At 45.2% G+C, this 12,971-nt stretch overlaps 1 protein-coding gene across 1 annotated transcript in view; it reads left to right on the top strand.

Annotated features, from left to right (window-relative positions):
* The window catches only part of SUCLG2 (succinate-CoA ligase GDP-forming subunit beta), a 366,453-nt gene that overhangs the window by 119,193 nt on the left and 234,289 nt on the right, over positions 1 to 12,971 (top strand). The window contains exon 2 of the mRNA XM_070738185.1: positions 10,389 to 10,530. Within this exon, the coding sequence (XP_070594286.1) occupies positions 10,389 to 10,530 (142 nt within the window). The remainder of the gene's footprint in view (positions 1 to 10,388; positions 10,531 to 12,971) is intronic.

Genomic DNA, 12,971 nt, shown 5'->3' with positions numbered 1-12,971 from the left:
CCCGGGCCAAGGGGGGGCCCGGCGCCCTCCAAAAACTCCCCAACCCCGATTGAGACAAACTCTGCCACTGCGGAGCTTCTCCGACCGCGGCCCGCACCAAGACAACAAAAGAGCCAGGGCTTGCTCGACCGGTGAGGGGGGGGGACTCCCTTCCGAAGCTCCCTTCCCTCCCACGGCCGGGAGGGCAACGAAGAAGGGGAAAGCGAAGAGAGAAGGCTGGCAGGCGCCGGTTTTTGTATGGCCCGAACGAGTCGCCCCCCTCTCTCTCTCTCTCTCTCTCCGTCTCTCCCCGCCCGGCCACAGACAAAGGAGCCGCTCGGCGCCATCCTGCAAGGCGCAGGGAAGGTGGAAAGGGTGGGAGGTGGTCAGATCTCTCCCCCCGGGGCAGGGGAGGGAAAGTGGGGGCGAGGCAAGAGAGAGGGGGGAGGCCGGAAGGAGGGGAGAAAGCGGGGAGGCTTGGCCGCCGGGTAGCTGAAAAGGAAGAAGCCGGTTTTGGAGCTGCCCCCTTAAAACGCGAAGCGCGGAGCCGGTGCGGGCACCATGGCTCCGTCTTGCAGGAGGTGGCTCGCCAACGAGGGAAGCAAGCATCTGCTCGCGACGGCCAGCAATGCTGCTGATAGCAACCACCCGATTGCTGGGAAGGCATCTCAAAAGCCTCCTCAGAGGGTTTAAAGCAGGGGCTGGAAGATTGCACCCCCCCCCCCCCGCATTTTGAAAGGGAGAATCCAGCAGTCAAAAGAGATGAGAGCTGATCATTGTGAGTGCTGAGACAGAGTTGTAAAACTTTGGAGAGATGGGTGGGGGTTTGGTAGAGGGAGGACGAAGCTTCGGAGAGGGAGGATGAAAAGGCAGGAGGGGCTGGAGTCGAGTGCCTGGCAGCACGTCTCTTCCCCACCCCGTTTCCCTCCAACACGACCGACCGCCCCCCCCCCCCGGTTTTGGAGCCATTGGGATCTGTTCTGGGACGATCCTTCCTTTATTTCTTTATTGGCCAAGTATGATTGGATACACAAGGGAGGAGAGATAAACATATGAGAGAGTGAAGGGGAGACAGAGGGAGAGGATGCAGGAATGAAGAGACCTGGAAGGAGAGAATGAGAGAGAAAGAAAAGAGAGAAATGGAGGGAGAAAGAAGGAAGAAGGAAGAATGAAATGAATGGAGGGAAAGAGGGTGGAAGGACCTTTGGGGGGTAATTTCTTTCTCTCTCAACATTCAAATAATACAATGCACCATCTAATTTTCCATGAATAAAATGCTGTATTTTCTTAGTAACTAATATCAATCATCCCAAAAGTTGCAAAAGGTTTTTTTCTAATTTTGTCATCCGGTTACATACATTTTCTTTTATTTAAATACCCTCCTTAATGTTCCTTCAAAAAATATTTCTAACTTATTAACCAGTATGCCAAAGTGCTAAATTCAATTCCATTTATGCATTAATCCAAATCAGTATCACCTACTGCATATCGTATTATAATCAATACTTCTAACTTTATTAAAACAGATCAGCAATTCCTAAATTCATATATCTTAATAGAAAAATAGAAGTTAAAAAAGAGCAAACAAAACAATACTCTAAGCTTAATCAACCCTTCTCAAACTCCAATTTCTTCAATCTGAGCAGAACTTTGAACCAAACCCCCTTTTTATTTTTTGTATCCCCTTTTAATCCCCTTTTCCATTTTATTCTTTCTATTCTTCCTTCTAGGAAGAAAGGATTTTGTTAGAAAAATAAAGGGGTTATTGGATCAAACTTTGGACACTTGACAAGTTAGTTATGATGGTGGCCATGTCCCAGAGTTATGTGAACATCTTTTGGGATGTTCAAGCAGCTGCAAGGATTCACTTAACGACTATGGCAAGAAAGGTGGTAAAGTGAGGCAGAACTCACTTAATAACCGTCTTACTCAGGAGATAGAAACATTGGCCTCATTGGTTCATTTACTGACCGTTCAAAGTCGCAACGGCCCTGAATAAAGTGACATGGCCCTTTTTAACACTTAGCACCTTCGCAGCAGCCCGATGATCGGAGGATCAAAACTTTGCTGCCGTTTCATTTTTATGACCGTTGCTGTGTGTCCTGAGGTCACGTGACCCCCTTTTGTTTCTAACTGATCCACGCCCAGGCATGGAAATGTGCCGCTCAGACATTATACTTTTCTGCTCACACCGAAAAAAAATTAGAGGGAACACTGCTTGAAGATATCTGGCTGGGGAATTCTGGGAGTTGAAGTCCAGATATCTTCAGGTTGCCAAGGTTGGGAAACACTGGCCTATGGGACCACCTCGCTTGGTGTAAAGCGGGAAATGATCCCCGGGGGATGGAGTGGCTCGGTGACTTAAAGTAGTTTTAAAATGGCGGGGGGCCCAGACACTTAGGCTTTATGGGGCCCCAAAATTCCTGATGGCGGCCCTGTCCTGGGGTATTTTTTTCAATTGCTGCAGTTGGGAGGGATGTGAGACATCAGACTAATTTAGACATAATATTTCTGGTTTGTTAAAAACATGGGAATAAGAGTTAGGCCCCTAGTGCTTTTTTTTCCTTGCTTTCTCTTGCTTTTCTCCAAGCTCTGCCTATAGAATTTAGCCTTTCATGCTTAATTTAAATCCAAGGGGATTTTTTAATAATATATTCAAAGTAGGGGTAGTGGTTTAATCATCGTTAATGATGATTTACCTCATGACAGCATTATTTAATTTATAGGGTCATAAACTGTTATTAAAACCAAAGTCACCTGATTTGTATCTAATTAATGGGGAATTAATTCAACAGTGCTGGAACAGAAGTGTAGGAGGAATTGTTCTGTCTTGCCAAAGAGTTACTGAGGATAAAAATACACAATTTGAGGATCCAGAACCTGTATACGGTCCTTTAAATGCTTCAACAGTAGGCGTCTGATCTCTCTCTAAAATACCACCTTAAGGAGAAAATATTAATTAAACAGTAAATATTAACTGCATTTGATTCAATGTGTTCAAAGTATATTGGCAAACTAAACTTTGTATTAAATCAACGGTAGTAATTATTTAAGCCTCCTTTGATTAGTGGTTTGGTTTAGAGGTTAAGAGCCAATTTGATGTAGTGGTGAAGGCACCAGGCTAGAAACCAGGAGTCAGTGAATTTTGGTCCCATCTTATGCATGAAAGTCAGCTGGGTGACTTCTCCCCAAGCAACCCACGGCACAGGAGGGTTGTTATGGGGGAAAATAGGAGAAGGGAGGAATATACCGTATTTTTCGGAGTATAAGACGCACCGGAATATAAGACATAGTTTGGGGGGGAAGAAAATAAGGAAAAGAATCTGCTTACCAGGTATTCATCTGGCTAGAATCCTTAGTCTGATCAGATTCAGCACATTATTTTATCCCCTGGTTAAGGGCTTAATTTTTGTTTTGTTCTGAGAGAGTAACAATGAAAGAGCTTGCAAGCCAGTAGGAGCTGGGAACATCATTAGCACCTGGTTAGGGCTGGAAAGAAACTTACTCAAAGCAAGTTAGAGTAATGAAAAATAAAACCCTGCAAAGACTTAGGTCTTGGAAAACATTCTTTGCAGAGAGAAACAATGAAAGAGCCTGCAAGGTAAGAGCTGGGAAGATCGCTAGCAGCTAGTTAGGGCTGGGGGAGGGGAAGCTATAGTGAGAGTATAAGGCGCACCCTAATTATCAGCCTGTCAGCCCAGGAGCCAAACACCAAATGGAGCCCTCATCCTGAAAAAGCTGCCACCTATTAAGCTTCTGAGCTGGTTAACTCAACAAAAGCCACTTTCTCGACTCTTCTTGAGCCAACTTGGAACTCATTACCGGACTCCATAGTGTCATCCCCAAACCCCCAACACTTTACCCTTAGATTATCTACAGTTGACCTATCCAGATTCCTAAGAGGTCAGTAAGGGGCGAGTACAAGTGCACTAGAGTGCCTTCCGTCCCCTATCCTATTGCTCTCCTATATCTCCTATACCTTTCCTCTATTCCTATATCTCTTCTTCTATTCTTTCATTGATATATTCTATTCCTATATCTTCTTTTCTATTATTTCTTAGATATATTTTACTATGAGTATCTCCTCTATAACCTTCATCATGTATTTTAATATGTGTATATAGATATACAGTGATCCCCCGGTTATTGCGTTCCCGATCATTGCGAACGGGCTAATTTGCGATTTTGCAACCCGGAAGTAAAAACACCATATGGGCACGCATGCGTAGATGGCGCCGGGCAGATCAGCTGCTGGGCGGCTTCCCTGGGTCTTCCCCCTCTTGCTGGTGGGAGGGCGAAGCCCCCCCAGCACCCGCTCGCCCGCCGTTCGCCCGGCCACCCGCCGCTCGCCCGCCGTTCACCCGGCTCGCCCGCCCTTCGCCCGGCTCGCCCGCCCTTCGCCCGGGTTGGGGGCTCGGGGGTTGCTGGAAAGCCCCCCCAGGCCGGCTCCGATCTTTTAAAACAGGCGCGCCACTTCTCCGCTGACTCCTAAAGCGGGGAAGTTCGCCAGGAGTCAGCGGAGAAGCGGCGCGCCTGTTTTAAAACGATCGGAGCCGGCCTGGGGGATCAGAGCCGGCCTGGGGGGGCTTTCCCGTTCAGTTGGGAAGCCGTGCGGCTTCCCAACTGAGTCCCGAAGTCAAAGGCGAAGTTCAGGACTCAGTTGGGAAGCCACGCGGCTGTTTTAAAACGTCGCCGCCGGCATGTCCCGAAGCCAAACGAACCCGGGTGGCCGGGCGAGCAGCGAGCGAACGGCGGGTGGCCGGGCGAAGGGCGGGCGAACGGCGGGCGCGGCAGCAGCGAGGAGTTTGCGTGGGCGGCGGGGAAACCCCAATCTTCGGCTCCTCACTGCTGGGAAGTAAAAACACCATCTGCGCATGCGCAGATGGTGTTTTTACTTCCGCAGCGCTACTTCGCGAAAACCCGCTCGTTGCGGGGGGTCCTGGAACGGAACCCTCGCAATGATCGGGGGATCACTGTATACCCACTAAAACCCTCATTGTGTATTGGACAAAATAAATAAAATAAAAATAAATAAATAAAAACTTCCATTGAACTCCTTTGGATGGCTTGTTCCATGGACAGCAATTCTGTCTTGTTGCAAGAGAGGAAGTCTAATGTCCTTTCCTTCCCTTTAATAGATATGCTTGCTAATAGGTTCCTTTCCCTTTCACTTCAGTCTTTTATCTTTTTAAAACAAGAAGCAGATGTTATGCGGTTTGGTAACTCAGTCTCTTTTGTGCAGGGATAATCTCAGCCCAATTAAAAACCTGGGGAATGAATCTGATTAATTCAGCTCACAATTTTCCTATTTTGTCTATGCATGCGAAAGTGAGGACAAGAAATATACATATTTGTAGAAACGATGTACTGCTGCATCCTATACCATACGCAAGAAAGTATCTTTCTCGAGTGTCACAGCAAAATAGCTCACATTCTGTTGCATATTGGCTTCTAATCCGATATTTTCACTTATCTTGCATTCTGTTTGCCAATGAAGTAATTTTGCATATGCTGTGTAATATCCTTTCTCGGCTGTTGTTATCATGCGGCTATTTTAGAACGAAGCAACTAAGCTGTTGGTTAGAATTTTCAGAGCACATTCTGCAATTAAGTAACCTTCAGGTGCTTAATTAGATCTATAAAGAGAATATAAATACTGCAATTACCCTGAAAAATATTTAGCTAATAATGTCTGTTACAAAAATCAACAATTATTATTCAAAGACCTTCGTAAGCAATGATAATCTCAGCATGTTGACGTGTCTGAAATATTGCTGTTGTGCAGTCTCTCATAGATGGGACCATTCCTAACCTTGTGTTCCATAGGCATATCTTGTTTATTTCATTCATCATTGCTCAGGCAACCTGAAGCTAGGAATAAATTAGTGTGTAAAGATTTTTGCCATCATCATTTTGAACAGTGGCATCATTTGTCAGGCACCATGTATATATTGCTCTTATGGATTCAGTGATCATAGTATATTTGATCATCCATCTTTTAATAGGAAAGTGAACACAAGAACAAGGCAACACAATCTGAGGTTAGTTGGGGGAAAGATCAAAAGCAACATGAGAAAATATTATTTTACTGAACGAGTAGTAGATCCTTGGAACAAACTTCCAGCAGACGTGGTAGATAAATCCACAGTAACTGAATTTAAACATGCCTGGGATAAACATATATCCATCCTAAGATAAAATACTGTACAGAAAATAGTAAAAGGGCAGACTAGATGGACCATGAGGTCTTTTTCTGCCATCAGACTTCTATGTTTCTATGTTTCTCTTTTGTTGGGTGACTATGATGAGTCATTCAAACCACCACCAATAGGATTACAAGGTCCATAGGCTGTCTTTGGTGAGCAGTTTCTCTTTGGCCTGTAAAGAGCTCAAGTCTCTCAAAGGTTGAGAAAGGTCAGATTGCCCTTCGTGGGAAGTGGGGTCCATCCCCATTCTCCATCTCTGCCGCACATGCGGGAAGTGTCAGGGTCGTGTTCAGTAGCTTACTGGTCAGGTGCAGAAAAGATACCAGGAACTGGAGACTTTGAAGAACGAAGTCAATGCAGCAGGAATTCTTTTGAAGAAGTTTCACTCTTCTTTGTATCAAAACTTTATTCTCTTTTTTAATGTACAGAACAGAATACTATCTGACTGTACAACACCACCACTAACTAGAGACTACTAATCACGAACCACTATAAGCCACTACTAACCACGAATCCCAACGAACCACAAACTACCACAACTATGCAAATATGCATTACTGCAGTGTTTCCCAACCAGTGTGCCGCGGCACACTAGTGTGCTGCGAGACATGGTCAGGTTTGCCATAAAGAAGGAAGTCAGCTTCTGGTCTCGCAACTTTTTGCTGAGAGTGCGGAGAGCAAAAAGTTGTGAGACTGGAAGCTGAGCTTCCTTCTTTGCGCCTTCCAAGTTTTCCGGCAGCTGCAGCGCCCCGCCTGGCTGGAGTTTCACTGGCGGCGGCAGCAGCAGGTGAGCTTTGGAGCCTGGTGGGCAGTGGGAGGGTGGTGGCAGCAGCGGCACCAGGCAGTAGCCGCTGGGCAGCGGCAGGGTGGTCGGCTGTGAGCCAGAACTCCAGGACAGAGGCACCGACGGTGGCGGCTGGACATGTTGCTGTACGCTGTACATGCTAGCATTGCATGGCTGGCACATGCCTTCTGGCTGGGCCGGGATGGAGGCTCCAGCCCCATGCCCATGCTCAGCGCAACGCCAGCATGTACGGCATCTAGCAACACGTCCAGCCGCTGTCGTCGGTGCCTCCATTCCAGAGCTCCGCCTCATAGCTGACCACCCTGCCGCTGCCCCACAGCTACTGCCCAATGCCGCTGCTGCGGCGTGGTATATGAGAAAGAGAGAGCGAAAGAAAGAAAGAGAGAGATAGAAAGAGAGAGAAAGAGATAGCAAGAGAGGGAGAGAGAAAGAGGGAGAGACAGGGGAGAGAGAAAGAGAGAGAAAACAAAAAGAGAGAAAGAGATAGCAAGAAAGAGAGATAGAGAAAGAGAGAGGGAGAGAGGGGAGGAGAGAGCAAGAGAGAGAGAGAAAGCAAGAGAGAGAGAAAGGGAAGGGTTAAAGAGGCTGAGGGAAAGACATGGAGGGAAGGAGGGAGAGAGAAAGAGAGCAAAAAAGAGAGGAAGGAAGGGAGAAACAGAGGGACGGAGAGAGAGAGGGAAAGAAAGAGGAAGGAAGGGAGAGAAAGAAGGAGAGAGAGAGAAATAGAGCGAAAGGGAGGAAGAGAGATATTTTTTTTGTCCAAACCTTTTTTAGCCCTCCCCCCCCTGCTCAATGTTCCCCAGGATTTTGTAAATGTGAATAATGTGCCGCGGCTCAAAAAAGGTTGGGAAACACTACATTACTGTATTACTTCAGGACAGTACTAATCCTGACAGGAAGAGCCTCCCGCAACAGCCAACCTGATTCTGGGCAAACCAGTTGTTAAATTAACCCCCCCACACACACACCACTATCAATGTGGATCCTGGGCACTGTGCTGCAAAGGAGAAATGCAAAATGGATCGGCTAGCACGGAGGGAGGAGGAGCAGGGAGAAGAAAGAGGGAAAGAGGCCTCCTTCCCTTATGCCAGCTGCTCTGTTGCCCATTTCTCCATTGCAGCACTGTGGAGCTTGCCCCACCACTACCCAGATGCCCTCACTATCACCAAGAAAGTTGATCAGAGAAAGAGGATTCCTGAATGCCATAATTTAACCATGGCTTCCTAAAATGCCATCTCTGTCACTGGATAAAGCGAGGATGGTGACTCAAGTCAGCAAACACCTCCAGCCCCAACAAATGTGAGAAAAGCACCCACCCACCCACATCTTTTTTTTGCCCCCAAGCTGTCCTAAAGGCCTCTGGTTTAATGTGCCTGCTCGTTCTGCCTCTTGTCATGGTTCCCTTCACATGCCCATGTTCAGGTCGTCGGCATATAGTGGTGTCTCAAACCCATGGAGGATGACAGGACACTTTCTGGTCTGCATGGTGGAGTGTAGCACCAGACGAGCCCAGATACACAGACACCCAGACACACAGAGATGAATGGACAACTAGGCAGTTGGTTTCCAGTGTTGGAGAGGGCAGGGAACAGAAGCTGACTGTAGATCTGTAGGTCAGCGGTTCAAATGTCATCACCGGCTCAAGGTTGGCTCAGCCTTCCATCCTTCCGAGGTGGGTAAAATGAGGACCTGGATTGTGGGCACAATATGCTGGCTCTGTTAAAAAGTGCTATTGCTAACATGTTGCAAGCCGCCCTGAGTCTAAGGAGAAGGGCAGCATAAAAATCGAATAAATAAATAAATAAATGGCTGGGTTGCTGCTGCATGTCATTGGGGCGTGGCAGGGCTTTCTGGTTTCAGTCAGTTTGCCAAACTCTAGAAAAAATTAGCTGCCTGTTCTACCGAACCAATGCAAACCAGCTGAATCTCACCACTGTTTAAAATCCAACTGTTTGATGTAACTTTCTGAAATTATTCTTCAATTACTTTATTTTTAAACATCTATTCAAGGCAAAAAGGTTGGGGTTGTTTTTTAGTTGTTAATTTAACTTCTGTGGGAATGAACAGTTACTGTAGCCCACAAAACCATATGTGTCTTATAATCAGGATGGTAGGCTTTTAATACAATTAAAATGCTGGTAGTTTTTTTAAAATACAGTATAAGGTTTTTCTATTGCATAAAAGCATGATTGGTTGACTGATTTTAATACATTGGGATTTTAGCTTGTAGTTTTTAATTAATTAGATTTGCTGTACGCATTGTTTTATATTGTGTCTTGTGAGCCGCCCCAAGTCTTTGTAGAAGGGTGGCATACAAATCTAATAAATAATAATAAATAATAATGATATATGTACAAAGAATGGCACCATATTTCTGAAATGCAAAATAGTTTAGCAATAATCAATTTTAGACTCTTTTGTTTAACATGAAGATATTAATGTTATACATAATTTTGGTTTAAACGATTTGTTTCAATTGGTGGTATTCCAGCGATCGTGGTGAAAGCAGGTTAGTTGCAGAAGAAGTTAGTCCATTCCTTCATAAGGAGGATACCTTTCACGAGAAGGATAATGTAATTTAAAATTTTCTAAGTAGTGCTGCAGTTCTTTAAATTTACTTCTTATCTTCATTTGCTTTCACTTACTTGATTGTCAGAAGTTCATAGTGATAGAACAGATGCTGGGGTATTATAATTAATTGTATTTCTTTTCAGATTTTATATTTGCAAATTTATCTACTTGCTAAAATTTGTTACCACAAAATCATTACTTACAATGCTTTTGCAGTCATTCGCCAACATACAAAGTGATGAAAAATATTTGCATTGGACAATGTGACATTTCCTACTGAGTTTCAGTATGTCCTAATCCAGTGTTAATGGAGATTTCATAGAATATAAACTAACACGGATAACAACAATTCCATTATAATTCAAATGAGAAAATTATGATTATTGTTTCATTTTCATTTCTGTACTAATGTAACTATAGAAAGGGATTACGCTATGAAAGTGGTACCAAATTTCATTGGTAATAACAGTATTTCCTTATGAAAACACAAATATTGTAACCTAATGTAGAACTTGATAGAGTCGTTGTGATTTTGTGAAATGTGGAAAAAGAAAGCTGTCAATATTCAATGAATTTTATTTAAATGCACAGTTAAGTTGGAAAAATGCAGCTATAAAATAATAATAACAATTAATATACACGGGTCTCATTTAAATATATTTTTAGATTTTAGAATGTTTTTTCAAGATAGCACACTTCCTGCAAAATAAGACCCCCCCCCCCAGCTGGAATTATCTCTGGTGGCAATAAGTCTCGATAGCAGAGTTGACCATTACCTAATTGTTTATAATGAATATTTTTTCTTTGTCTATGTTTCATATCTTTAGGGTATTCAGTTAACTCCTAGACGATGGCTAAACCTGCAAGAATACCAGAGTAAGAAATTGATGGCTGATCATGGGGTCACCGTTCAGAAATTCTTCGTAGCTGACACTGCAAATGATGCTATTGAGGCTGCTAAAAGATTACGTAAGTTGACTAATCATAAAATTAAGCCATCACTGGCTATTAACCAGCCTGAAAATTAATTTATGCTGCGGTAAATAAATATGCATAGCTACTGTGATCTTCAAAGCTGGATCACCTTTTATTTTAGACAGTAGAAATGTGTGAAGAAAATGAACATGTATTCATCTTTGCATTTTTAACCCTAAAATCCAGATACTGTGAAGGGTTACAGTAAAGGTGTGATCATGTAATTATTCCAGTTGCTACCCAGAGTTTAATTTCATTTCTTTGAAATAATTTTTATAGTAAAGTCAAGGCTTATTGATAACAGCAAGATTTATTTACCCAGCTGTTCCAAAGGCCATCTCCTCCAAGGCCCTAGGGGAGGGCTTTGTTACATCCCCACCCACTGATTAGCTGACCCTTGATAGCCTGGCCTTGTCAGAAGCACTGAAGATGCCTGTAGTCCATCTGGATTACCACAGCCCTCTCCAATGCCACCTTAGGAGGCTTCAAAACCCATTTGGGATCATCCAACGTCCTCTTCATCAGCATCCGCCTCAACAGAGGTTCCTCTTACACTAGATCAAGCAACCTTACAGCTGTTGATAGTCTCTGTAGTCTCAGCATGCCTGCAATCTCTAGGCAGGCCTTCATTAATGGACTCTGAACAGGCCCCTCTCAGACCTGATCCCAATCCAATCCATAACCCTGACTACTTTTATGATGTTTCCTACGAGGAAGCTGGAGATCCCCTATTGGATCTGGACTATGACGACTATGAGCTCTTGGAGGACAAAGGGATGCTCCACGACCAACAGATTTCCAACACTCTCTTTCTTCTGGAGCTCTTCAAATCTTTACTTTATAAGGCTCACACTGCGACAGGGTGAATTCTGCCCCCGCTCCCATGTCCTTGGGCTCTCAACCTCTGGATCCATTATTTGCAGAGTTCGCGCTGGAGGTGGACATAGGTCCAGCTCCACAGTTATTCCTGAACAACGTCCAGCCTCAGTAGTTGGCCCCAGTCTCAGGACCCATGTCATCTTTGCGTGATCATAAAATGTTAAGGTGGGTCCAGAGTTGGCCTGCCTCGTCACAGTCCCTCCAGTGGATGCTCCAGTGGTGGCCTGCATTCTCTGACCACCACCAGGAGGAGCTGTTTGTTGTGGCCCATCAGCATCCTGCACTGATGGTCACGAATCCCAATTGCTAAGAAAATATTAGAAGTAAAACAGTTGTGTGGGCATATTTATTGGTGGGCTTGGCATGGGGACCGAACACTATTGAGGCCCGAGGACAAAAGAACTGAAAAAGCCCTTATTAGGGTATACCAGGCGGCCACATGGGCGGTGAAGGCATCTTTGTCGGCCTCCTTCATGCACTCCTTGTTAATCTGACTGTATCTCATCCAGGAGCAGATTCCATACACGACCTTTGCGGTCACCCAGTTTGCAGCAGATGCCATCCTTCACGCCTCCCAATTCGCCTCCAAGGCTATTGCTGCCTTGGTAGTCATGAGGCATATGCATTGGCTCCGTTAGGGTTGGCCATTGGTCCCTCTCCTAACACACTTTGCCACTGCCACTGTCCTCTTCCTATGACCAGGTGGACTTTCTGGCGCAATTTCCCACAGTTCACCGGTTTTTGCAGGGGGTGTTCAACCTTCGCCCTCCAGTTATTGACTGCTATCCAACCTGGGATCTTCCCAGGGTATTACAGTCTCTGATGAGGCTTCCTTATGAACCTCTACAGTCGGCTACCCTCAGGCATCTTTTCCACAAGGTTGCCTTCTTGGTAGCGATCATGTCCGCTCGTAGGATCTCCGAATTCTCCATGCTCTCAATTTGGAAGGACTTATGCACTTTCCATTTGGACTGTTCCATTTGGATCTTGGGTTAGATCCTTCGTTCATTCCCAAGGTTAATTCCACCTTTCATAGGTCTCAGGAGCTGGTCCTGCCTAATTTTTGTTTGAACCCGTCTCATCCGTCAGAGACACTTTGGCACACACTGGACGTCTGTAGGTACTTACATTGTCAGTTCCGCAACGCTGAGGCGCTTCTAGTAGCCTTCTTGCCCCATGCCTTGGGTTAGAAAGTGTCCTCCATGACCATTAGACATTAGATTTATGGAACTATTGCTAAGGTATATGAGCTTTCAGCTCTGCTTTGGCCGCTGGGGATCATATGTAGTGTCGCAACATCCGCAGCCTGGGCGATCAAGGCACCTTAGATGGAGGTCTGTTGAACTTGAACTTCTTCTCAGTTCATCTGCCACTACAAGATCAACAAGTTCGCTTCGGTGGATGCGGCCTTTGGCCGAAGGATCCTACAGAGGGTCCATGAGGAGTCGAATCAGAATTGAATAGGAATTGGACTGTGCCCACCCAGGGGACTTTAGCTTTGGTAGGTCCCTTCCTGAATGTTGCCTCCACACAAGATGGAGAAGGGGCGTTGGTAT

The sequence above is a fragment of the Erythrolamprus reginae genome, chromosome 2, assembly GCF_031021105.1.
Source record: "Erythrolamprus reginae isolate rEryReg1 chromosome 2, rEryReg1.hap1, whole genome shotgun sequence".
NCBI lineage: Eukaryota > Metazoa > Chordata > Lepidosauria > Squamata > Dipsadidae > Erythrolamprus > Erythrolamprus reginae.
The sequence above is the reverse complement of the archived record's forward strand: the minus strand, read 5'-3'. Positions and strand labels throughout refer to the sequence as shown.